Raw genomic sequence first — 27,810 nt, 5'->3', positions numbered from 1 at the left:
CAAAACAAATAAGAGTGAGATGCTTGTTGTGTTTGTGGATCAAGCTTGAGGTCTGGGGCAGAATCCAAGCAGACCAATGCACTGGTAGATCCCGTCTGCTAGATCCAATCAGTTTAAACCTCGATCCAAACAATTGCGCACAGCAATGGGAAGATCCATTGTCTTGCTTCGAGTATAAATGTTGGGATTTTCTGGGGGATTTCTCAGTCTAATTGTCGGTTTCACTAGCAGCTTGTACTCATGCTGAGATCACAATAAAAGCCCTGGCTTCCTCTGAACACACAGATCTAATGATGCTTTTAGCACGAGTTTTGAAAGAATGCTTTCCTCCAGCAATAAGGACAGCTTCTGCTATGTGAATATACAAGAGGAAGCAGCAGATGAAGTAACATTTGGTCATAAGCCAGAGAGTGGAGGGGAGCAAAGTTCTCCCCAGCCTCCAAGAGAGGGTCAAGCCCTTTCCAAGTTAGACAGCAGGAGCCCTTCCATCACAGGGCCAGTTAGCACAAATCTGAAGCACCTGAGCACATAATCATCTTCACACTGAAGCATTTGCATGCAGGAGAATATGTAAAGCACAAATACTTTCAGCAACTTTGTTGTGTGTGGCAACAAAGCCTACCCCAATTTCCAGTCACAGAATAGAATGGTAACTAAGGTATCTCAAAAACATTTTTCATTTTCTTAAAAAAAATTTAAGTGTCCTTTATAAGCCTTCCTACCCAGCAACAAGTATAAGGACTTGGGATGTTGATTCCACTTTTATAAATCCAATCCACTGGTCTAAGGGTGAATAAATTTGTATCTTTTAAGCAACATTTCCCATAACTGGATATGTATGTTCCCAAAGTCCTCCAGATACTTCAGAGGCTGTATTCATTCTAATTTTGGGAATTAGCTCCTCGGTATTTCTGTAATGTCTTTCTCTGTTACTGTTCTATTTTAGTCACCACATGATTTTATGTCTTAACCATAACTATGTTATGAAACTAAAAATACTGTTTTATTTTTGTAGCAGAAATATTTATGATTGCATATACTTAATAGGTAGATTCTTGCTGATTCTCAGAATCTGCCTCGATTTCACTGACAGTATGAGGTTCAACTGTTGATGTCAAGATATATGATCAGCTGCCCTTCCCAGACAACCTTAATGCACCCTGCCATTCATCTCTTTTTCACTTACATCCTCACTATTCAAAACGCATAGGTGAAGAAGTAACAGTTGGTGATATTTTTCAACCCTAGAAACACTGATCCGGCAAGCTTTACCTGCTGAGTGGTTTCCCTTCATCCCATTACTTCCTACAGAGCCTAACAAAGAAATGTAAAATCATTGTTTTTGAGCTGCTTCCTGGACTGTATTCCTTTGGCTTGTGCATACAGGATATACAGTACAGGGCTATAAGTTCTTTACCTAGATTTTACCCAGCCTCTGCTTCTTCTGGGAAGCTAAAAAAGTCTACACCCCTGATTGCCTGGCAGATAGTGTAGGGCAAGAAGTTGCTGGGATATATATATAATCTTTCCATCCCATTATTGGATCATCACATTCTGTGCCTGACTGTGTCAGTTTTAATCTTGCATCCTTTAGAATGCCAGGTATCCTTCCGCATATAGTCCCACATATAGACTCTGAGTGTGCTTGTTATGAATCCCTCCACCAACTGCAACCAGATGACAACCGGATTTAATTTTCTGCAGAGCAGGACAGGGAAACTGCTCAGTACTTAGTGGAAGAAGTGAAACCACTGACTTTGAGTAATCTATCTTTTTGAAGAAGGTCAGTTGAGGGACCATATTGACCTGGGGAGGGGGTGGAGTTGACATTTCTAGTCCTGCTTTAAAGCAGAACCTACTGCCTCTTATATTCTGTAATGATGTTGATTCTCTGCTCTTGATAAAGAAGACAGAATTTAATATGTTGCTCATGTTCTGTGAGAAAAATAGGTTTTTGTATCTCCAACAAATTGTTGGGAGATAGTAAAATATCTAACATCACTTGGTAGATAAGAGATTCCAAGAGCTTGATAACAAGAAATATGAACAGAGATAGAGTTGACATGTATTCAAGGTCTCTAAATCTGGGTGACATAATTTGCACCTTGTTAGCTAAATATACAAACAAATCAAATTAATTGCTGGTTAATTTATCACTTTTTTGCCCCTCCTCCTACTAACTGTCACAACAAATGGAAGAGGATAATAGAAAACATATATTTAGTTGACTCTTTGCTCATACTAAAACTTGTTTAGGCTCTCGGCTGAGACACCAGCAAATAGCTTACCTGGGAGGGGAAAAAAAGGATGGAGCAAGATTGTGTGATTCACAGTACCTGATTTTGTTGTTCCATCAATTCAGGCAATTAATGTAATTCATGTGCACAACTACCGCCTATGATTTTATTATTGGTGTTTCATACTAGCATGTGCTTTTGTAAATTGTAGGGTACAAAATGGAGGAAGCACCGGACAATAAAGAACCAGACGCAGCTGAGTCTGCTGCCCTCCAAGACAATGCCCCTGAGCCTGGTGAGCCCACAAACACAGCCCCTGCACCAGAGGATGCTCAGCAAGGCCAGGGTCTACCAGGAGATGCTGAACAGGGTGCTATTCTACCAGAGGTTACAGCTCCCCTGGGCGAAGAACCTGCAGAAAGTTCTGAACGTTCTCGATTTAGGCCTTCTCCCCGTACAGCAGTAGAAAGCACTGGCCGTAGGTCATCTAAATTCCGTCGAAGTACCAGTGGAGTTCAATCCCTGCAGGAAACTCTGAAAGAAAAACAGGTTTGTAATCACTGATTGTGGCAGTTTTTGTAGGGGAAAATCCTTAACTTTCACTGAAGTTCAATCACATCCTTATGAAACAACTTTGTGGTGCACTCTATACTTAGTTAATCCCACACCTAACAATGGACAAATAGTTATGGGCACCCTCATTGTGACTTTTTTATGGCGGTTGTAAAGAAAGCAGATAGAGCCTCTTGTGGCACAGAGTGGTAAGGCAGCAGACATGCAGTCTGAAAGCTCTGCCCATAAGGCTGGGAGTTCAATCCCAGCAGCTGGCTCAAGGTTGACTCAGCCTTCCATCCTTCCGAGGTTGGTAAAATTACCCAGCTTGCTGGGGGGTAAGCGGTAATGACTGGGGAAGGCACTGGCAAACCACCCTGTATTGAGTCTGCCATGAAAATGCTAAAGGGCGTCACCCCAAGGGTCAGACATGACCCAGTGCTTGCACAGGGGATACCTTTACCTTTACCTTAAAGAAAGCACCAAGTGTTAGCTGAGTACAGATTTCAAGAAAGTTTGGAGAGACCTGAAGGACTATCTTGTATCGTTGTTCTATATTCTGCACGTGGCTACATGATGTGCAGTTCCAATCCAAATGCAGATAACAGGACATAGCATCATTAACAGCCAAGCCTAGGTCTTGCAAACTACAGGCCATGATTTTATCAAGTCAATCGATCTCACGTTAGGTCCTCCTCTTTATTTGCTGCCTTCAACTTTATTTATTTATCACATGTCTATGCTGCCCTGAAGGCATTTCCTAAATTATAGTTTTTTCCAGGGATTCTTCTCATAATGGGACCAAAGTACAATAGCCTCAGTTTAATCATTTTCTACAGAGAGTTCAGGCTTGATTGGAACTAGAACCCTTTTATTTGTCTTTTTGGTGGTCTGTCAATTCTCCTCCAGCATTACATTTCAATTTAATCAACTTTCTTCCTGTCAGTTATCTTCATTGACCAACTTTTCCAAATATCATTTATATATATACTAGGGGCAAAGCCCGTTGTATCCAAGAATACAACGAGCGCTAGAGCTTGGCAGTGGGAAGAGGAAGGGGAGGAGTTGTCCAGTCTGTAAGGGCATGGGGTTGAATGTTGACGCCTACTGCACAGGGTTGTTGTGCAGATGAAACAGGAGACAAAAAAAAACAGTTTCATCTGCAGAATAACGTTGTGCTGTGGCCTCAAACCTGCAGAGAGTTGCAAAGAAGAAAGAAACATGGCTTGGCTGTGTCTAACCCATGGCCAGAGCAGTATTTTAAGTGAAAAGGGGCTTTTCTGTGGCCTCCCTGTCAGCCAACTGCTTGGCAGAAGGGGAAAGTCCCCCCCTCAAAAGGAAGCCCCCTAAGGCTCCCCTGCGTTGCTCTTGGAAATACCTCCCTCCCCTCAGTCAGGGCCTGTCAGAGGCTCCTTCACAGCAGGCCTGAAGGGGGGGAGGGGGAGCACTCTGCAGCCTCCTGCCAGCTCTGTCAGGGTTCTGAGGCAATTTGCAGTTGGACATGACAGTTAGGGCAGCCTTGGGGCGAAAAGGGCTGGCACAGCCTGTCCAAGCCCTGCTGATCTCCTCTCCCTGCGGTGGTCAGGGGCAGACTGGCAGCCATTTTTCCAGACTGCCCCTGGCTGGATGGAAGTTTGGTCTGTCCTGGTGAGGGGCCAATTGGAAGGCGCTTTGCACCTTCCAATTGGCCCCTTTGCTTGTCAGTCCAGGGCCATGGGACCAATTGTTGCGCTTCCTCATCACGGACTGAACCTACCCCAACACCCCTTACTGTTTTATTAAGAGGGAAAAGATATTTACATGTTGTACATTTATTTGGTGATATGACCATATATGTTAACTAGGGGCCAAGCCTGTTGCATTCAGGAAAACAACGGGTGCTAGATTTGTGTGTGTGTGTGTGGGGGGGGTGGCGGAGTGGAAGAACTCTGTGGATGGCCTCCCCCTCCCCCCAAGACCTGGAAAGGCTGGAGGCCGCTGTTATGGAACTCACCAGCAGGGACAGCTCTCATGCAGCCTCTGAGGGAAATGGAAGGAGGAGAAGGTAGTCAGGGGTGGGGGATAGAAGTTGAGTGGCTGGCCACTGGACAGACAGGCATGCCGGTTGGAGGAGGAGACACTCAGGGTCGGGACAGCCACCCTGAGTGGGTGTTAAGCACTGAGTGGCACTTAAGCCATGAGACACACTCCTCCAAAGCCTTACCAGAAATATTAAGTGGAACAGATGTCGGCCTGCCCCCTCCCAATGGCCAATAATGGGCCTGATGAGAGTGAAAAGGGTAGGGGCCCTGGGTGGACATGTACACAGCTATGTTTCCCAACCATAGTCTACACAATTGTGCCACTTCTTGTGTTTCTTGAAGCCCAAAGAATGTTTAGCCTAGAAAAAAGGTGAGTAAGGGGAGATGAGGCAGAGGTTTATAAACTTATTCTTCATTGCAGCACGTGATTTCTTTGGGGGGGAAGGGTTCAGAAAAGGGAAATAATTGAAAGATTCTCTAATATGCGATAAAAGAAGTATAGCATTGGTTTCAAGTTGTGTATCTAAACATGCAATCATAGCATCACTTTTAAATACACTTTTTCTGCTTTGCAGGCCCGATATAAAGAAGCAAGAGAAGGCCGTAAAATGAAAATTAATACTGCATATAAATATATATTTGAAATTCTTTCAGACCAACTTGCTTTAGACATTACAACAGTGGAGGAACTAATCTTAGATGGCCCGACAGTGAGTCTACTTTATTATAATTTAAAATTAGTTATTAAAGCCTCACATTGACCGATTATGCACGGTGGCAGCCACACCAGGTTGCCGCCATTCCAGTGCGCCGGGGTAAAAAGCCCTGCCATCCCCCAAGTATGGGGGCGGGGCATCCCGGGTGCACGCTGGCTGCTGTGGTGCAAAGGCCCTGTGCACACAACACGGGGCTGGGAGTACAGATAAGCTGCGGCAGCGGCTGGTGGGGGATTGGGGGCAGGGGACCCCGATGCAGGATGATGGGGAGCATCATCTCTCGCACGATGGTGGGGGGTCTCCCCTGTTGGCTCCATGGAGCCAGAGAGCTGGCAGGGGTGAGAGGCATCCCTGCAGGGATGCCATAGGTCGGGGGAGGAGCCGGGCCAAGAGCCCAGCTCCTCCGATCATACACAGGGCTCAGTCAGGCTGGCCCTCGCTTGCGCCCTTGGGAGTCCCAGGACTCCAGAAGACCCCATGTTCCGTTAACGCGGGTCTTCCAAGGGCCTGGGCTGGGTCGAGTCCTGGCTGGCAGTAGCAGCATGCATAATTGAAGATTTTCCCCAATGCTCTGCCGCCACCAGCATGAGTGTTCCGGCCCATGCATAATCGGTCATGGGCAGCAGACAAAGAAATCCAGGGACAGGAAACACAAGCTGAGTAACAGGTTGGGTACTGTAGTGAGAATTTAAAATGGAGTCCTCTGGGCCACTAGTAACATCATCTTACTATTCTACTGCACCTTTCAACATAAAAGAGGAATAATGTAAAAAGAGGAAGAATGTATGACATGCCTACTGTCTATACATACCACACTAGTAGCAAGTCTTTCTAAAAACTAGTAAAGACAACATGGCTGTTCTGTGGGGTACATGATAGAACAGGTAGGGCTCTGTATACCAGGTAAGTTTTCCATTTTGGTCACAAATCATTCAGATGGTATTGGTGAGGATAACTGAGTAGTCAGATATCCAGATTTATGGTCAATGACATTGTGAAACATATCAATATTTTAAGGAATTACTTATGAGGGCAAGGCTGCCAAAAGTGAGGAAGAGTGGCATCAACAATATTTCAGGAGCTCTGGGCCATGAAGCAATTTGATACAGCCAGGCAAGGCCTATGATTTGTTTTCATATGATATTTGAGTTTGGTCTGAATGGTATGAAGGTCTTAGGGAATATTTGCCCTGGGGGCCTTTAGCTCTGTATAAAGTAGATTCCAGTAATGTCCTTGCTATGATGTCTTGTGGCACAATCATGACTGTTCCCTTGAGAAGCACAGACAGGACTGAGAAACATTATCCCAATAGGAAAATGTTCTTTTTCCAAACCAACAAATATAAATGGGATTCTTCCAGAACAGCTAACAAAAAAAACAGCGCTTCTATGTCTCCATTTAAAAATTGTTTAGACCTCCTGCACATTCAACACAGCAGAATAATGTGTCCTATTACAAGAAATATTCTTGGGGTACCATAATATAGCTTGATCTCATCAGGTCTCAGAAGCTAAATTCAGTACTTGAAGGGGAAACCACCAAGGAAGACTGCAGAAGAAGGCAATGGCAAATCACCTCTGCTTAGTTGTGAGTTCCTGCATTGTCCAGAGGGTTGGTCTAGATGACCCTGGAGATCCCTTCCAATTCTGTGATTCTCACTTGCCTTGAAAGCTCTTTGCTTTGGGAGTGTCACATATCCTATGGGTGAACAGATTGTGCTTATGATTGGACATGGTCCTACACCAGCCTCTTTTTGTAACATGTACCCCCTCCAAACACACACACACACACACACACACACACACACACACACTCTACTTATTTAGCTAGGCCTATGAGATGAATACTTCTATACAGTTAAGGAAGTGAGCTATGACTCACAAAAGTGCATACTGTAATATTTATTTTTAATCTTTAAGGTAATTTTGCTATGCAGATAGATGAAGGCTGAAGAAACAAGAAAACATTTAGAGGGGAAAAAACAGCATTTTTTTCCAGAGGTCTCCCCCCCTCCCAGTTTTTCTAACAAAAAAATTGGAACATTTTTGGGGTAATCACTGAAAACCAAAACTTCTATCTATGAAATATTTTCTTTGAATGACATCATTCTTAAGGCAAAGTTATTTGCAATAAAAATAGATAGCATGAAAAAAATCTAAGTACTTAGTCAATTTTTTCAACAGAAAAACTGAGAGATTTAAGGGAGCACTGGGGAAAAATACTTCCTATGAAATGTTTTCCCTACTGGAGTGAAAAAACCCTTTTCTTAAAAAGCCTTTCACTCAGTCCAATTACATAACATTAAGAAATCTGAGTACCTTCTCAATTTTCCCAAGACTAAAAAACCCACACAATTTACTTTTTGCTACAAGTCAACCCAGGCAGTAGTCAGTTTATGGGGATTCTAATGAGCTTCCAAGAACTGAAAGCAAGAGGAATAATTATGCAGCGGAAATTATGCAAGAAGAAATAAGCTTGTGCTCAACCTGGACCCAGGTTCTCTCCACATCTTGACACATTGTCCAAACTGAAAAGGCAGGCTGCAAGGCAGAGCCTGAAATATCCCAGTTAGTCCCAGGTATCATGGCCTCTGGCCCCAGTTATATAATACCTGGAATGGAAACTGAAGCCCAGATTGAGCTGTTGAACTGCATAGATCACAGATACTCCCTGATTTCTATACTGCAGCTGTTCCAGTAATGCAAATTGGAAGGCATTGACTGGTAAAAGCCTGGTTTGTGTCCCAACAGGGTGCCTCACAGATATGCTGCTACTACGTATCTCCCAGTGCTACCTTGCCCGACTATTCAGTGACCTCATTCCTGTCAAACACCTGCCAAGACCCCTGATACCTGTGAATCATCAATGGCAGTCTAAACTTCTACAGTTCATTCTGCCACTTTGGCTCTTCATTTCCTTTACTCCTTATTCATCTGCCTGTCTTGAGCAGGCAAAAGAGCTGTTTGCTGACTACCAATAGAGAGGGAACTAAGGACTCTGAAGGCCTAGACCTCTTATCTTCCTCTTATCTTCAGCCAAGAGACTCCTCACAAGCACTTTCCATCAGTGATTTTAGTAGAATGTAGAGCAGTGGTCCGCAACCTTTTTCAGGTTGCGGCCCATTGCCAAGGGGTGGGGAGAGAGGGCAACCTGGGGCCCTGTTCATGCGCGGCAGCCCCACGCAAACACGCATGCATGGACCTGCCGCAGATGCACGTTTGCGCCTGGCGGTGTGCTGGTGGCTGCGCTTCCCTCTCCCCCCCCTCCCGCAGCAAGAAGCTTGCCGGGCCTCAAGCTAATCGGCCGCTTCGGCGGCCAATTTGCTCGCAGCCTGGCGAGCTTCTTGCTGCGGGGCGGGGGAGCAGGGAGAGGGAGCTGCAGACCGCTGCCGAAGCTCTCACGGCCCGGCACCGGGATGCAGACCAGTGGTTGGGGACCACTGGTGTAGAGCATATATCCTATCTGGCTGTAATGTGTAATTTTATCGTGAGCTGGGAAATAAGGGTGAAACATTTAAGTGCCACAGAAGGTAAATAGTCCTAGATAAAATAATAGGTTGTTTAAATGATAAAATTTAAATGACAAAATAGTTAGCACACTGCAGTTTAAAATTTAAAAGAAGAATCTGAATGCATCTGCCTTGCAAAAGGAAATATGAATGTTTAGTAAGAGTCATGGAATAAACAAGATTGTTATTTTATTTGTCTGCTTGCCTATCAGTTTTTTTATTTAATTATAATTCCATTTATAGCCTGTCTTAGGGGGAACAACAGTAGGAGTAGCCCAGTGACCTGGCTGGCTCAGGGACTGACCCAGATCTTCATTGCACTGGCCTCAGCCCAAGACCTGGTGAAATAGCTCCAATTTACAGGTCCTGCAGAATTGGGAAAGTTCCATCAGGGCTCTCAGCTCTCCCAGGAGCTCATTCTACCAGGTTGGGGCCAGGACCAGAAAGGCCCTGGCCAAGGCCAGGAGAACTTTCTTCAGGTCAGAGATCTCTAACAGATTCATACCCACAGAGTGAAGTGCCCTGCAAGGAGATAGGTGGTCCCACAGATATGTTGGGCTCAGACCTTAAAGGTTAACACCAGAACCTTGAACCTGATTCGGGTAATGCAACTGCCTCAGCACAGGCTGGCAATGGGTCCTCCAAGATATTCCTGTGAGGATCCTAGCAGCCACATTCTGAACAAGATGTGATTTCCGGATCAGGGACAAGGGTAGGCCTGCATAGAGTGAGTTACAGAAGTTCAGTCTGGAGGTGACCATTGCATGAATCACAGAGGCCAAGCAGTTCAAGTACAGGTAGGGCAGTAGTAGCCTCACCTGGTGGTAAAACACCGTGCAGGCTACTCCCATAACCTGGTTTCTCCATTGAAAGGGAGGCATCTATGGTCATACCCAAATTTCTGGCTGAGGAAAAGATGTTGAGCTGCACCCCAGCCAGAATGGGTAGGTGCACTTCCTGATCTGTCACCTTCCTGCCCAGCCTCCTATGCTGAGGAGGTGTTGAGTTTCAGGCAACTCTAATCTAACAATCAATTTACAAAAAAAATGATGCAGTATTTTAGAACTTTTTGACTTTGAATCTATTTCTTTCATCAGTTACAAGCATGTGAAAGTTTTTTTGCAAAAGGAGGAAGCAAAACTGTGAAGTTTTTATATCAGGAAGGTGAAGCACCTGGTGTAGGTAAGTATTAATAATTTTCTATGCACTGATGCATTTAACTTCAAAAAGGATATAGAATGTTTTGCCCCCCCCTACAGAAGTACTTTTAATCACAGTGGATAATCTCATTAATAGACCTCTATTAATTATGGATCTCAGTATGTGAGAACTTTATGAAAAATAAATCACAGAAATCTGTGAATTAATAATACCCCACCCACACATACCATGGCAAGAGGAAATTAGATTGTTCGGGTCCCTGAAAGGTTATGCAATTATCTCTCCTGCAATTCCTTGCACTCCCTTTGTTTCTATTGATATATTTTATATTATTATTATTATTATTATTATTATTATTATTATTATTATTAATTTCCTGCCATATGAAATAAACTAACAAGCAAGCAGTCAAGGAGATGTTGCTCTGGAAGGAATCCCCACTCTCCTAAAATAAGTTGATATCTCTTATCTTAACATCAGTATATCTGATTCTTAATGTTGTGCCATCTGTGTATACTTAGGTCATTTCTACACATCAGTAAAAATAGCGTTTTTCCAGCTGAATGGCAAAGCGTTAAATGTTATCTTGCTTCCCAGCCATTTCTCACCTTTTCTGCTGTCTCAACTTGTATGGCACTGTTTCATGCTTCTTACATTCCACATGTGCAGCTGAAAATGGCGGAAGAGAGCAACATGCCTTGTTTGCGACTCTCTTCCGCCTGTTAATCAATCCAGGCAGCCAATTCCTTTTCTCCATATTCTATAATGGGAATTTCGGCATTCTTGCCTTTCCTGGGGACTGGGGAGGTTGGGATTTGAGGTAGAGCCTCCAAACTTTCAAGATAGCTCTGGGAGGTTCTTCCCTGACTCCCCTCCAAATGTCAGAATGATTGGACCCAGGGGTCCATGTCTAGGGGATCCCAAAGAGGGTGCCCCCATCCCTCCATTATATTCTATGGCAGGGGTAGTCAAACTGCAGCCCTCCAGATATCCATGGACTACAATTCCCATGATCCCCTGCCAGAATTTGCATTGTAGTCCATGGACATCTGGAGAGCTGTAGTTTGACTACCCCTATGGGATGGACTCTCCATAGGATATAATGGAGGGATGGGGGCACCCTCTTTGGGAGTCCCTAGAAGTGGACCCCTTGGACCAATCATTATAAAATTTGGAGAGGAGTCAGGGAAGAGTCTTCTGGAGCTACCCTGAAAGTATGGTGGCTCTACGTCAAGCCCCCACCCCCCTGGCCCCAGGGAAGGCAACTTGGGAAATAATTACTTTTTGCTTTGCCTTCACCCATGAATACCTATTCGTTGCTCCAGGCAGTTTGCTAAAAAAAAAATCCTATACCTGGGAGAAGGGAGAGGGAGATGGGTGCAAAGGCAGGACATTGGAGGCAGAGATATTCACCTCCATACATTTCTTTAGCATGTAGCTTGTTGGTTGCTATCCTGTAGCTCACGCTTTTAGGTTGGGGAATCCACTTTATGCGATTCCACAGCCAGCACTTTAAAATGGAGGATGTAGGTAGCAGGTAAGCATTTCACTATATTTATGGTGTGCAGAAAGGCCTTTAAATCTGAGGACTGGAGACATGGATAGACAAGACAGAATGATCTGCAAACCTAAGAAAAGCTTTGTTTTTTAGGAACATCTGAAATCTTTGTTAAAAAAACCCACACTGGGATAAAAAAAAATCCCCAAATAATAAAAGCAGAAATGTATTAAGAAATAAAAGCCTTCAGTGGCTGTTGCTAAGCAATCACAACAGTATTGCCAGCTTCCTAGCCCTACTTTCTCTCAAAGGCAAATGGGGTAGGGTAGGGGCACTTCCATGGACATGTTGGGCTTTGAGGGCAGCACTCAAAGTGCCAGTCCTGGTAGTATCCACCAGGGGACTTGTTATCACCTGACTTGCCTAACTTATCCAGGGCCAGCTGTTTGGTACTGTTAAGAGCAACCACTAAATGAAAGATAGTGTAAGGTAGCATTAAGAATTTTGGGCTAGAATCTAGGAGACACATATATGAATCTCTGTTCTGCCATGAAAGTTCACTGGGTAGACCTGGGCCATTTACACATTCCCAACCTAGCCTACCTCACAGGGCTGTTGTGAGAGTAAAATGGAAGATATGAGAATACTGTAAATTATTTTAGGCCCTCATTTTGAAGAAAAGTAGGCTATAGATGCAACAAAATTCTATATATCTAATAGCTGCATGTGGCCTCCATCTGCAGACACCTAAATCTGTGGATTGGAGCCACATTGACACTAAACAGATTTCCTGAAAGATTGGAGGACCACCAGGTTTTCATAAAAATATGAGGGCTTAAAAAAAATTAGGGAGTAAAAATCCCCCCCAAATGAAAAAGTGCTGCCTACACATGCAATACAATGTATGATTCTTCAGCAGTGGACATTGGAATTTGATCCAGGCCTGGCCACTGTTTTAGCAAACATTGGGAGCCACACTGAGATGCCAGAAATCACTCTAGGCCTGGGAACAACAGCAGTGGTGGATGCTGGGTTCCATTCTGGGCTCAGAGCAGCTCCCAGACACCACCCCTGTGATCAGCCTCATAGGTAGGTGATGGGGAAAGAGGTCAGTGGATCTGAAGAGGTTTTAATTTTGTGAGAAGGGTTTCTCCCCAGCAAATCTCAGCTCGCCCCCCCCCCCGCAATAATTATAGCTGAAGACGGGGCAGATGAACATTTGGTTGCTTGATAAGTAGGAATTGCCTGGATTGGAGAAGGGAATACACCCCCCTCCCCCGAGTCCTTGCTGGTTCCCCACCATGCAGTTGGGTCAGGCACAACATTTTCTCAGGGAGAGGCTGCCAGAATGAAACGAACAGGGAAAGTTGAAGACAGGAGCAGATAAAGGTAGGTTGGCTGGTAAGTGAGAAAGAGAAAATGAAGCCCAATAAGTAGAGAAGCTATAGGGGCTTTCAGGGAAGGGAAAGAGGACTTAATGGGAGAGGTGAATAAGATGCTCTCCACAAGTCCTTGTGGGTCTATTATGGAGGTAGTTACAATAGCAAAGATCTATGTGCCTGTGACTTGATGGTTATCTCTTAAAAGAACTGGAGCAGGGCTGGCTTTAACAGTTACTTCTTTCATCAATGCCATTATCCATTCATTTTAAGATAAGGATGTTGTTTTAAAATGTTATTTTCCCAGAATGTGGAAGAGCAATCCCAGGAATGCTAAAAGGAACTAAAATGATGAAGTTGTACATTGATGAATCACAAGACAAGTTCAAAGGACTGTGCTTATTTTTTGTACGCGCTCGGAATGATATTGCTGTGAATGTAAAAACTATGCATGAGGTATTCTTCTTCCCAACTGTTCATATTACACCCATCATTATAATATATATGGGGATAGTGAAGAAGAGTGGGATAATGTATTACTTAGGTTTTTTAGTGGGTTCAACTGCTCTGTGAAGTCCTTCTCAATAGAGGCTAGGGCAAATAGTATAAGGGGTAGGCTGTTGTACAGAAATAATAATCCTGCCTGGAGCAAGGTTGAGTTCATGGTTGGGGAGTGAGAGAAGGATGACATAGACCAGTGGTTCTCAACTTTTTCTTTGCCACGACCCCAACTTCGATGCTGAAGCCCAGCGGGAACCCAGCCAGAGGAGCTGCCAGCTAACACTGCGGAGGCGCTTCTGTCAGCCCCCCTAGCCATGGCCATGGGCGACCCCCCCCTGCAGGAGGTGACTGAAGGGGGGCGAGGGCCCTGCCAAGGGGAGGCAATTGCTGCTGCCGCCGGCACCACATCTACATTGCTCGTTGTCCTGCTCCAGGCCAGGTTTGGGTGCACGTCTTGCTCCCTTGGTTCGCCACTTCTGTCCTTTCTCCCTTCTTTTAACCATGGAGAGTTCTGCGGTGGCCCTGCTGCAGAGCACACGGGGCTTCCTGGACAGAGTCGGGTGGGATGGGGCGACTTTGGACCCATGGGTGAAGGGGGTCGCTTTCTTGCCTGCCTCTGCCACCACCACCCACCTCCTCCACCACCCGCCTCTACCTGCCACCACGGCGTTGGGCAACTGAGCGACTCCGAGGAAGGGGCCAGGTGACCACTGACATAGACTGATTCCAGGCTGGTGCCCATATGGCAGTGGGACTAATCTCCACTATCCAGTTTAGGATTTCTTTTTCTGGAAAGGAACATCATGGGGAGACTTCTGGCACCCTTGTGGCTTTCCCTTGGCTCCACAGCATGGCTTTGGGTCGGTGAGGTGGAGCCACACTTTGTAGCTGCAGGAAGCTTAAAAAAAATTAGAAAGAGCTATTATATTATTACAAGTAGCCCTGGCTAGCCCGATCCCACCCCATCTCAAGAACTATGCCAGGTCAGCCCTGGTCAGCAGGGGAATGGGGATGACCGTGACATAGAGCCAGGCCATGGCAAAGCCCCTGTGGATGACTCTTGCTTTGGAAACCCAAAGCACAACTCTACCTTGCTGATCCAATTGCCAAGATGTGACCTTGTACCCAGTCCCCAAACACACACACATACACATTCACACACACAAGCACACATATGCACACGATTCAGGCACAAATTTCACTTCAGTTTAAGACAGAGAGCTAGTGTTTTTAAAAGTTCAAACTGTTTAAACTATTTTGTGCTTTGGATTTTTAATCAGTATCCTAATGTTTGATTTTCAGGATATCTATTTCTCAGTACTAGATGGGAGTGAAGGTCTCCTCCTTGGGGTCAAGAATATGCTTGCCAGAGTATTTCTACCAGCTATCCTAGCAACAAGTAATTGGGGTGCTTTGAATCAAACCAAACAGGGAGAATGTGAAAAACAGAGCTTTATGGAAACTCTTAACAGATACCTTGCCTTTTTGGATGGTAAGGACCTTGTTTAATTAAGAAATAAAGAGCTCAATGAACTGTATTTGATTTGGAAACCCTTTACTTTTGTATACTCATTACAGAGATGTGTCCTAATACAAAATTACCATGATGTGCTTGAATATTTCTGCATTTGCCCTCAACAAACAGCACTGACATTGTCATGCTTTGAAGAGATAACAATGCTAATAATTTCCACCCATATCCTAGAAGCTGGATGTGAAGCTTTTAGCTTGGCAGTGATCTATTGTGCATGTGGACCACTGTTCCAGGTAGTTGGGATATGTCTAGGAAGCTCCTCTCAAGTAGACTGGCACTATTGTGGATTTTCTTCTGCCTCTGCATTCCGAAAGCAGAGGGGAGAAAATTGGTGAGAAAAAGAGAAGATGACCAAAATTAGCATGCATAGCTCAAGAGTTTTTGTTCCCTGGGGGCATAAAATCATCAAGTCTGCAAGGAACAGTTGCATCAAACCTAGTTTCTGGGACACAGGACAACAGAGAGTACATTATTTCAACTATGAGGGGTAAGGTGGGCGAATGGTCTTATTAAATGAAACATGCTATATAGATTAAACAGCATTTCCAAATGTGTTCTCTTACTTATTTTAGGTGCTAGAGTGAGCATTGATGGGACTGTTGAGCTGAGAAAAATAGATCACATTGACTTTTCAAAACTCCAGTCTTTTGAGGAAGTGACAGCTGCAGCTGCTAATCCTGACACCATTCATCAATTAGAGGATGCGCTTATGATATGGTATAAGCAAATTGAACAAGTAAGTTTCTTGTCCATCTGCTGTGATGAATCAGGAATTCACAGTACATGGGGCATATTGTGCATACAGATTTGTAAACATAATATGTTAGCCAGGAAAGAGTAGTGGGAAGCAAGATCTTTACTGTGCATGAAGGAAGGAAGAAGTGGTATTGCTGGTGCTGGGATGATGTGAGTGAAGAACGAGAATGGGGTCAATATACAGGGATTTGGGAGAGGCACATGGAGATGGAGGGTAAAGAGGGAGTGTGATGTAAAGTTACAGGTAATGTTGTCCAAAATAAAGCTTTCTGACCACATACCAATTAAGCTGTTTAATTTTATGCAACAGGGGAAGGGATAGAGGGATTTGTATATGGAGGTATCCTTCAACGTGCACTGTTCTGACCCCAGTTTGTGCTCTAAGTCCAGGTTTACGAAGGCATATACTTGGTGTGATTTTTTTAATAACTGAGAGAGGTTTCTAATTTGAATAAATCAATATTTATTGGCTATAACAATAGAAAACGTAAGAAGAGGAAGCAAACTTAATGTAAGCAAATCTGAAATGCAGTAAGAAGGCAGTTAAACAATTCCTAATGGAAGTGATCACACTGTTTTGCTGCATTCTCCCACAGCTAGTCCAAATGGAACCCACTGATAACTGTGTGTACTGTGTCCCCAAGTAAAGAAAAAAGAACAAAAAATCAAAGGAATGAAGTTACATAATGTGAGGGGAGAGGCATATTGGCTAGGAAAGGGGAGGAGAAACAGAAGAACAGAGAGATGGAGGGAGCTGGGAAGAGGAGTGAGGGTATAACGGTAGACTGGGAAGACAGGTGGATCTACGCTGGAGTGGATGAGAATAGGAGCAGAGTGGGAGGAAGAAGTGGCATGGCTGGGTGCTGAGAGGATGTGAGGGGAGAAAGAGGGAGGAGTCAATAACTGGGAGTGACAAGAGAGCCTCATACTTTGCCTAACCTGAAGTATGTGCATTGTAAGGAGGCATGGTGGTAGAAGACAGTCCTGTGTTAAACTAAACCTAAAATGGTGGACAGTGAAGGGAACCTCTTATCCCTAACATTTGCATCCTTTTTATTAGTAGCTGGAATAAGGTAGTTTACTCTGTGGGACATGCAAACTGGGACTGGAAATGACTTTTCCTGGTGATGGAGTAGTTGATTGCTATATATGGTAGGTATGTGCTGTTCTAGATGTTTAGCGTGGAATTTCTGGTGATTGGCCCACTGTTAGGAACCCAGGCCACTTCAGTGAGCACAAGGAGGAGTTTGGCTGTGAAACTCACTTAATGAAAATATTTCTGGTACTCCTTAGCCAAATATGGCTGAGTCAGGGAGAGATAGGCTATACTTGCTCTAGTGACATGTTAACTTCAAGCAAGAGGATTCTGACAATCACAGAATAATGTAATTAATTGCACAGGAAGTCTGATTAAGTGAACTCTTTCACCTGGGAATGCCTCAAACAATTGTATAATGGTCTCTGGCAGTTTGCTATGTCTGTGATAGTCTTCAGCTATTTTCCTCACACCTGTGTCCATTCTTTCCCTAATTTCTTCCCTGATTAAATCATCTACCAACCATTTCTCCATTCAGTTGCTCCAAGTTAGCAAATCCATTTTTATAAAAGTGGCTCTGCCACACCCAAATATATATTCAGGTACAAATGGTAATGTTGCAGCTGTCCGAGAGCACCCTTTTTAACTTACCTCACTCCAGAGTCTTCACTTTAATTCACTAAATAGCATGGAACTTGTATTTTGTTATTTAATAAAAATCCTTTTTTGTTACTTTCCAAGTTTGCCTCTGCCTGAGATTTCTGGTAAGGATCCTCTCCCCGTAAACATCAGCGGAATGATCTCTCCTGTTACTCCTCTTGCTTGGCAAATCTCCTATAATCGTTAATTCCCCCATCATACCCAGCCATTCATTTGATCTGAATGTTAGGAGACCTTAAGAAGTCCCAATACAAGGCCTGGGTGCAGCAATGTTACATTTCCTTGTTGTTGTTAGGTGCAAAGTCATGTTCGACCCATCGCGACCCCATGGACAATGATCCTCCAGGCCTTCCTGTCCTCTACCATTCCCCAGAGTCCATTTAAGTTCACACCGACTGCTTCAGTGACTCCATCCAGCCACCTCATTCTCTGTCGTCCCCTTCTTCTTTTGCCCTCAATCGCTCCCAGCATTATGCTTTTCTCCAGAGAGTTCTTCCTTCTCATGAGGTGGCCAAAGTTACATTTCCTATGGAAAGTGAATTGTCTCATGTTGTTGCACTTTCTTTGTATCCTAATTCCCTGGTCAGACTGAAGATTCAGCCTACCCCTTAATCTAATAGCACACAGGAGTGTTGGGGTCCTGCGAGTAGTACTGAACAGAACCTTTTTCTGCTGACCATGGGCAGTTATGCACTCAAAGTTTTTCATCAAAGTCAGATCACTGACATTGTTAAATCAATAAAATCAGTCTTCAGACCAACACGGCTACCCATTCGAATGTGCTGTTAAATCAGTCTTTGTAAAATTGCCCTTTTGGGGGCTTTTTTGCATATCATAGTAGATTGAGGCAAATGACTTTGCATTTGAGAAAGTTTTCCTCAAGTGGGAGGATACTTCATCCATTGTACTTGGAACTCACTGGTAGGTTGCAGTAAGCAGCAATGTCACCTCTGCTGGCAGAGCCTCATGGGAATCATAGTTCATGGGCTTTCTATTCAGCCATGGGTGTAAGACAGCTCAGGGGAGGAAACAGAAAACACAGTAATGTTTATGCATGCCATAAATAGTGTCCATGGAACTGAAATACAGGAAAGAATAATAGCAAAGCACATTTACAATACTGCAAGAAAAGGACTCAGAAAGTGCCACGAAGAGTGAGTGCAATGCATAATAAAAATACTCCAATGGGTTTTCCATGGCAAAATCACTGCCACATGCAGAATCAAAAAAGCAAACATCTTTTTTGCAGCCCTTTTGTGAGGTTTCCTGTTGTGCATAATCACCCTATATCTGCAAACTTGAACTTTCAAATTAGTTGTTGCTGTTGCAACAGCTCCTACATCCAGAGAAACAAGCTGCTGTTCAGTTTTAAAACATGAATAGCCTCTTTGCCTTTTGGAACTACTGTAGGGCAAACTTCAAATAAACTGCTTTCAATGAGCATGGGTTCTCTTCTCTATGCCTAAACATTTCTTTGGAATGCTGCTTATACCTTCGATACTTGAAAAAAGTTATATCAATGACCCCATCAAGTTATGGGATAGAGATTATTTGTAGATTAAACTGGTAAAGCTGGATTTAAGCCAGTTTACTTCCGCTAGCATCTATGATCAGTGCTTACTTTCTTTCCACAGGACAGAAGAAAACAAATCTGATAAATCTAGTCATGACTGTATGTAGCATTAATTAGCTATCTCCAAGTGAAAAACTGTAATGACACACACATTATTCTGTTGATTATAGGTTTTGATTGAGAGTGAGCAAATAAGAAAAGAAGCTGATGACTCGGGTCCTCTGACTGAACTAGAGCACTGGAAGCGTATGTCTGCTAAATTTAATTTTATAATTGAACAGATCAAAGGACCACCATGCAAGAATGTTATAAATGCTCTAAATGTGTCACACTCCAAAATGATAAAGGTAAGACCAATAAATTCTACAAAATATTTAATTGATTTAAAATATGCCTAGGACTTGCATAATCCAAGCTAGCCAAGCTAGTTAAATCTCATCAGATTTTGGAAGCTAAGCAAGGTCAACCCTGGCAGGTATTTAGATGGGACATACCAAGGCATGCCAGGGTCCCTACACAGGGCAGACAATGGTGAACCACCACTGAATGTCTCTTATCTTGAAAGCCCTATGGGGGTGACATAAGTCAACTGCAACTTGACAGCAAAATAATAATAATAAGGTATTTGTTTAAAAGATTTATATGCCTGTCTTTTTTCTGAGCATCTGAGAACCAATTAAGTTCTAGACAGACTTTTTGACACTGCCCATGACTAATGCCAAATAAAGACATTGCACATGACTTTGGCTCTGATACCCTTCTCCTGGTCTTTTCACAAGTAATTCAAGATACTGAAGGATAATGAATGTGGGAAAGATAGCAGAACACCTTAATACTTTTTCAATATGCATTTCTGTTGCTGAGGACAAGAATAAATTAAAATGTCATCAGCAGAATAAGAGACGAACAACATTTTAGTATTTATATACCGCTATTTCTAAATCTTCAGAGTGATATAGACTTTTTATTTTACATTTAACTTTACAGATTCTGTATTCTTCCCAGACAAGAACCTACCCTTCTAATTTTATAGAAGGAAAACTGAGATACTGACTTGTCTAAGGCCACAGAGTGGTGGGCATCCAACCAACTTTTGTTCTGATGAAAAACAAAGGATGGGTCCCCTTTATCCACTCAAATAGTTTATGCTGGGAATCATGGGACCTGCATGAGAAAAAGCCATGCGAGATAGGGGCTGTAGTAAGGAGTATATGGAAGAGCTGGTTGGATCCACCCCACTAAGCTTGTAGCAGAGTCCAAAATGTCCAAATGACTACCATGTTTAAAACATGAAATAATTTTAAATAGTCATCCTCAGCCTTTGGTCTGCTGCTGCCCACAAAGTATGGAACATTATCAGTGAATGTCTCCCAAGCCTCAAAAATTGGGCCATACAAACAGAACTCCAGACAAGGCAACTGTCATTAATATAGGTGTACTTCTAAATGGAGAAGTATTCTTATTATTGCTATTTTTTCCAAGTGGGAAGTAGACTGTCTTGATTGGTTCCTGCTTGCTTACTATTTTTTAAAGTGCTGTGAAGAGAGATGTGGAATATTCAGGGCACAGTGAACAGTATAAAATAATGTTTCTCCACGGTTACTCAGAAACCACCTTCCACTTTCCCCACAACTTTAAATACCCCCAAGATCTTCTTATGAATTAGTGGTTTACAGAAAAACAGTTTGAGACCAATGGAACCTTTAAGTTTAAAGAAAATTATTTACAAGAGAAAGTATAATGATTATGTGGTTTGAATAGAATTTCATTTCTGTTTTAAGCTATCAAATTTCAGTTATGCTGTCACCAGTATGATCACTATTTTTTTTACCTTAGCTGTGGCGAGAACTGGATGCAAGGATAACAGATACAGCAAATGAATCAAAAGACAATGTGAGATATTTATACACACTTGAAAAAGTTTGCCAGCCCCTCTATAACTATGATTTAGTAAGTACAATTTTTCAAATTTTTTTAAACATTTCCATTTATGACATAGCACAAAATACAAACCTCTGCAGAATGTATTCTGAAATCATTAGCTCCTAAAATGGAGAATCTAATTTTACATAATCCCAATCTGGATTTTTTATAAACCCCAAAGGTGTTGGAGTGAGCAACTCAACACGCCTGGACGTTCCGGGGTGCTACATCACTCTAAATGTGTATAGGTGTTATCTCTTTGAATTGAGTGCCCCCCTTAGTCTTAACCTGGCAACTGCCCAGTGATCTCTTTCTCCATTTGTCCTTTCTCCATTTGTCTTTTCTTTATATGGCCTTCCATGGAGATACAGGTCTCTCCTGTTGATACAAAGCCCTCATACTCCCACACACATGACACCAGACATGCTGGACATTTGTGGTAAAGTACTCTATAGATTAGGGTTCTTTCTCTTCTATTGATTGCAACCTGAATGTGAACTGGATCTACTTGAATAAATGTAAGTTTACCTTTTTTTGCAATATACTTCTTGGGAGTTTTATTTACTGCATGCAGTATTACACTTCTATGACTGGGCAAAAGTCTGCTACATTAATCAAATATCCCAATAAAAGGCTGGACTTTTAAGGCTAATTATATAAGCAAAGTATAATAACATGATTTAGAAGTGCTTTTTGGCAATGATTCTAGTTAGAAGGAAAACCTTTAAGGTAAGATAACATTGTATAATATAAACATGGTACTTTGGATCATTCTGTCTTATTAAGCAAAGTGGAAAAACATTCCCCATTTTAGGTTTTGACAAGGTCTGAATCTTATTTAAAGAATTGGGGGGGGGGGGGCAGGAAACCAATAGGCATGTGGTAGTAACAAAGAACCTCTTTCTTTGAGAAGTAACTTAAGTCATCTGCTTATTATTTTCCTGTTATTTATTTATTTATTATTTAATTTCTAGCCTGCAAATAGCTCATGGTGGGTAACAACATATTTCATAAAATCCACAATAAAACCCCAAATATAAAACTCCATACATAAAACAATCCATCATGGCTAGCGACGATAACAAGCTCTCCCCCCACCCATATTCAGCCCAGACAACAACCCACTTTGGGATATAGGAGAATGCCCAATGTCCTGGTATTGCCTGCAGAGGGGCTCTCAATCTTACCTGCTCTTACCTGCATGCCAGCACCAGAGCCAGAGCCCATGCCTCCCCCCCCACACTGCGGCGCTGGCTGTTTTGGGCACAAACAGCCGCTTTGGGCAGCAAAGTGCCCAACCCTAGGACAACCCAACCCATAACTCTGGACCAGAGGGTGCATAAAGATGTTAAACAATGTGGGGGAGAGTATCGCCCCCTGTCAAACTCCACATGGGATCCAGTAGGGGTGTGACAGTTTCTCTCACACTGCCACCCTCTGTGTCCAGTTCTGGAGAAAGGAGCACAGCCAATGAAGGGCTGTCGCTCGAATCCTAGCTCTGGTGAGGCAGTGGGCCTTGTGGCTGACCACATCAGATGTGGCCTAATCTGAGGGCAAAATCATTCCACCTTCTCCAAGCTAAACTACTGGCATCCTACCTGCCCCCCTGAGCCAGTTCAAAGACTTCATGATAATGTGGGCCAAAAATATAGGGCATAATATTCAGGGCCATTCCGCACTCGTCCAAAATAGCACAATGGTTACAAATTGAAATCGCTACAGTTTTGCCATTATGCACAACGTCGTTGACAATCTGCAACACTCCTGAAACCGATCCGCTAAAAGTGCTTCGTTGTAGCGCTTTCAGGGAAATCCCCAAAAGTGTATTCACCCTCCGGAAAGTGCTACACTTTTGCAACTAATCAGCAACACTAGCAAAAAAGTTCTCTGCGTTACCATTGTTGCGGTTTCTGCAAAGTCCCGCCCCCTAGCTCTCTCCTCTGATCTTCTGGCGAAGCGATCGCCATTTTTTTCCCCTCTGAGCGAGCGGAGATCAACGCACCAGCAAGCCTTCATTTACCCAGAGAGGCTTCCCTGGCTGCAGAGCTGTTTTAAGTCACCAAGCATGAAACACACAGCCCCATTTGCTGGTTTATTTTCCCTTTATTTTTTACGGTATTTTCGGCCAAAAATCGCGCCCGTGCCGGGGGGGGGGTATTTTTTTTTCACTCGGGGGGAGCGTGGCAACGATGAAACGGCAGCTCAAACACCACCTGCTACCTAGATGGGTCTCTCCATTGCAACAAATCAACACAGATTCATTGCAACGTGTGTGTTTTTTTAAACTTCCTTAAAGGGAAAGGGGCTTTTTGGATCATGATAACGAATGCCCATTGGCTGCTTGACGGCCAGGGGCGGGATGAGCTCGGCAATATCGCTTCCTGGCTAGCGATTTTTGCCAAGACCGGAAACCTGTGGGAAACAATAGAAACACAACTGGATTCCACTACAAAGCCAGGTATGCATAACAACGAATTCCACTATTTAAAATGGCGTTTTTTCATCCCGCAATCAATTTGCCACATAGATCCTGGTGTGGAATGGCCCTCAGTTATCAGATTGGCAATATGTGTGGAAGAAAGGAGAGACCCCAGTAAAAATTTCAAAGAAAAAAAATGTTGGAAATGAAATTGGAACTTTTCCCGATCAGTGGTGGAATTATAAAAAGGCTAAAAAACAGGCAGAAGAGATTAGAAAAATATTGGGACAGTTGAAGGTAGAACCCTATTTATTAGATAAATCAATGAATAGTCAAAACAAGAGTATTTAGGTATTTTTCAGCAGCTCCTAGAATTTTGTGAGCTAAGAAATGAAAATTGGGAAAGATACCAATGATAGTTGAATGGCAGTGTAAAGACCTGGCAGCTGGAGCTAAATTGACCAATTGTATAGAGAATATTTTTTTATATATTTATATATTTATATACCACCACTCCCAGCAATGCTGGCTTGTGGTGGTTTACATATAATGACACATAATGCTGGGAGCGATTGAGGGCAAAAGAAGAAGGGGACGACAGAGAATGAGGTGGCTGGCTGGAGTTACTGAAGCAGTCGGTGCAAGCTTAAATGGACTCCGGGGAATGGTAGAGGACAGGAAGGCCTGGAGGATCATTGTCCATGGGGTCGCGATGGGTCGGACACGACTTCGCACCTAACAATAACAACACATATAATGAATAAAAACCTCATACCTCTTAAATCAAATCAAAAACATTCTAAAACATATAATGTTTTCCTGGATAATCTTGAATTTTGGAGGGATTATCCAGGACTGACTATGCTTGATAGCTGAAAATACAACACCCTTTATTTCCAGCTAAAAGAATAGCTTATAAGTGCTGATAAGGTATTTTTTTACTATTTTGGAAGAACGTGGATAGAGCTGAATGTATCCCCCTAGTCACTATCATTGCTTGTTTGGATACATGTCACTGTGTTTTTATAACATCTCATGTATGTTTGAAAATGAACAGATTACTGCAGACACACCATAATTTCAGCATCCAATATTATCTCTGTCAAAGGAAACTTACTATGTAAAGGCTGGTTGCCATAAATTTCTGACCACTCAAGGGGACAAAGATCACAAAACAATAAGAACCATGATTCTTCTAACTTAATTGGCTTTGAAGTAATCAGATATCCCATGGACATTTGTCAGTATCAGCAGGCAATATCATGCAGTCCTAAAACAATGAAATCAACAATGAGCAGCCAGTGTTTGATTAAATAAAAAGAGGGAGGAATTGAGCCCAGTAGCAGACCTTGCATTCCCATAGGATATTCCTCTGGTTCTTCTCATTCTAGCCATTATGCTAGTGAACCTAGAAATACTTCTTTGACACCAATTCCCAGTGATAGAAACAGAAGTGGAACAAGCTGCTCTGATCTGGAGGCCCTGTTCCATCTTGCTACCTGTGGGATTTTTCTCCCCCTCTTTTAGTTCACCCACTCCCACCATCTGGCCTTTGTAGAAATTATCCACTGGAAGCTCCAAGCTCTGTTTTGTCATTCTAAGGGTCTGTCACATACCTGCATCTTTCACTACCACAGGAACTATTTGCTGCACTTCCATACAACTGGGAGATGAGCAGTTTGCCAATTGATTAACTGCTCCCCCCCCCTTCCCTAGTGCATATTTAAAATTCTGTGTTTGAATGGGTAAAGGTCTAGATGGTACATAGAACAGCTACAAGCATTATGCTTGAAGGGAAAAACATTTGAAATAAAGGGCCAAACAATGCTATCAGCATAGCAACAGAATGATAAAGGGATCCCAAGTGTAAAGTGTAAACATGCTGTTTCTCTTTCCCACATTCTGTACATGCCCTAATTGATTGTATACCAAGGCAGAAGTTACAGAGGTTCTAAAAGATTCTATTTACCTTGGAGTGTTTGTTCATCCTAAAATTCCCCACATAGCAATGGATGCCTTCAGCAGAAACACAAGAGCTTTTGCTTGGATGGAACTAGCAAAAAAGGTTCTAGAACCCTCCTACATGTAACAAGGAGTTTTATCATCTCTCCTTAGTCACCTCCAAAGTTCAAAGAAGCTTTTTCCTGCAGTCTCCAGAAGGTTACTTTCTAGTACCTTAAGACTTCCTGAACTTTGTTTTTTGCTGCTAGGTGTCAGCTTCTAGTCAAAGATCATAGAATCATAGAGTTGGAAGGGGCCATACAGGCCATCTAGTCCAACCCCCTGCTCAATGCAGGATTAGCCCTAAGCATCCTAAAGATGTGATTGCCCATCTCATTATAGGCAGCCAGCAACTACTTACCATTTCTAAAGCCTCTCTGAGTAAGGTGAAGATTTCATATCACCTAAACCTCCAAACCTCCTAAACCTCCAAAGCAAAAAACATTTCTCTACAAATACACTGCCCCTCATTTATCAGTCATCAATGTATCTAATCATAAAATATATTTATTTTAGGTTTCCATGGCCCATGGAATACAAAACTTAATTAATGCTATACGAATGATACACAGTGTTTCAAGATATTACAATACTTCTGAGAGAATGACATCACTGTTTGTGAAGGTAGGTCCCTTAATAATAAGGATATGGATGATGGGAGACAGAAATATTATGTGGGTGTGGTCAGATTCATCCTCAGTCCATTGTTAGGGAAGTGTGTGCACAGTAAAACTGCCACTATAAGTATCGTGTTGTAATTATTAACTTTGAGTGAGATCCAAAGGGCTTGCTTCCACATATAAACAGGATTTTTCAAGTTTACTTTTCCTACTGCTGTCCATCATGTCCTACCCCTTCTTTTAAAGTCCAGGAAGCCCTCCAGAATAGAATCCAATCTCACTCAGGGACTTCAGTCAGAAATGGGTAAATTTTCCAATATGATTTCATTATTTGTTGTCTTCTGCATGATGGATTAGGCTGTGATCTATGATTGTTTGCGTGTGGGGCTGATTCCTGCTTTTGCACGGAATTGAGCCCAGTCTACGACAGTCCCAGGACTGGCCAAACTCAGGCCACAGTTGTCCTGCAGCAAGGGAACGTGGTGAAATCTGTGTAGAAATCTGCATTCCCTTTTCTGCCTCAGGATCCATTGGAATGTTTGTTGGGCCTGTGTTGTGCGTAAGAGGGAAAACTTGAGCCATCCCAGCCTGGCTTTGCTCCCACCCTCCCCTTGAGTAGCAGTGATGTCACTGCTACTCAGACAACATTACATGATTCCAAGACAATGAAATAGCAACCCACCCCACCACCATGTTTTGTGACCTTTCCTTTCTACTTTTACTTGGTTTTAGTGAGATCAGGGAGAGTCTGTGTGTGGGGGGAATGATGTGATAAATCAGCCAACGTTTTTTATTCTCTTGTTTGTGCTGTAATGGATTTATGTTACAAAGAAATAGTAATTTAATTTTTTTTAAATACTAATTATTTTGTTCTTGGAGGGGGTGTTTAAATGGCATTGGAAGGTGACTGGGGAGTTTTCATCATGTGACAATGATTGAGTAAAACAAACAGTGGGGAGTTTTGATTTCCTGTCCCTCTGCTATCTTAGGTGCAAACGGGGGAGATTGGGCCAGAGGCTACCTGGCTGAGTCCTCCATGTGGAAGAGGTCAGGATAAAAATTCCTGAGCCCTTGCTGGTGGGAGCAGTATGATAGATTTTCGGCATTGTTTAATGGTTAAGAACAGCAGCTTCTAATCTGGTGAGCCGAGTTTGATTCCCAGCTCCTCCACATGCAGCCAGCTTCTCACAGCCCTGATAGTGATGTTCAGACCAAGCAGAGCTCTCTCAGCCTCACCTACCTCACATGGTCTCTATTGTGGGGAGTGGAAGGAAGAAGAAGAGGAAGAAGAATTGGTTCTTATATGTCGCTTTTCCCTACCCGAAGGAGGCTCAAAGTGTCTTACAGTCACCTTCCCATTCCTCTCCCCACAACAGACACCCTGTGGGGTGAGTGAGGCTGAGAGAGCCCTGATATCACTGCCCGGACAGAACAGTTTTATCAGTGCCGTGGCGAGCCCAAGGTCACCCAGCTAGCTGCATGTGGGGGAGTGCAGAATCGAACCTGGCATGCCAGATTAGAAGTCCGCACTCCTAACCACTACACCAAACTGGCTCTCAAGGGAAGGTGATTATAAGCCACTTTGAGCTTCCTTTGGGAAAGGAAAAACGAGGTATAAAAACCAATTCTTCTAATTTGCATAAACATCCCAGAAGACTAGTCTGACATGATTCCAAATGCATGGGAGAAAGGAAATGTTCATTCTTATATTTCTA

At 43.1% G+C, this 27,810-nt stretch overlaps 1 protein-coding gene across 1 annotated transcript in view; it reads left to right on the top strand.

Moving 5' to 3' along the window:
* Window positions 1-1,649: 1,649 nt before the first annotated feature.
* Window positions 1,650-27,810, top strand: part of DNAH8 (dynein axonemal heavy chain 8) — a 201,985-nt gene continuing 175,824 nt past the window's right edge. The window contains exons 1-10 of the mRNA XM_077342050.1: window positions 1,650-1,783; window positions 2,449-2,786; window positions 5,386-5,520; window positions 10,132-10,216; window positions 13,380-13,528; window positions 14,876-15,065; window positions 15,680-15,843; window positions 19,303-19,479; window positions 20,969-21,082; window positions 25,992-26,099. Of these exons, the coding sequence (XP_077198165.1) occupies window positions 2,457-2,786; window positions 5,386-5,520; window positions 10,132-10,216; window positions 13,380-13,528; window positions 14,876-15,065; window positions 15,680-15,843; window positions 19,303-19,479; window positions 20,969-21,082; window positions 25,992-26,099 (1,452 nt within the window). The 5' untranslated portion in view covers window positions 1,650-1,783; window positions 2,449-2,456. The remainder of the gene's footprint in view (window positions 1,784-2,448; window positions 2,787-5,385; window positions 5,521-10,131; window positions 10,217-13,379; window positions 13,529-14,875; window positions 15,066-15,679; window positions 15,844-19,302; window positions 19,480-20,968; window positions 21,083-25,991; window positions 26,100-27,810) is intronic.

This window comes from Paroedura picta, chromosome 1 (genome assembly GCF_049243985.1).
Source record: "Paroedura picta isolate Pp20150507F chromosome 1, Ppicta_v3.0, whole genome shotgun sequence".
NCBI lineage: Eukaryota > Metazoa > Chordata > Lepidosauria > Squamata > Gekkonidae > Paroedura > Paroedura picta.
The sequence above is the reverse complement of the archived record's forward strand: the minus strand, read 5'-3'. Positions and strand labels throughout refer to the sequence as shown.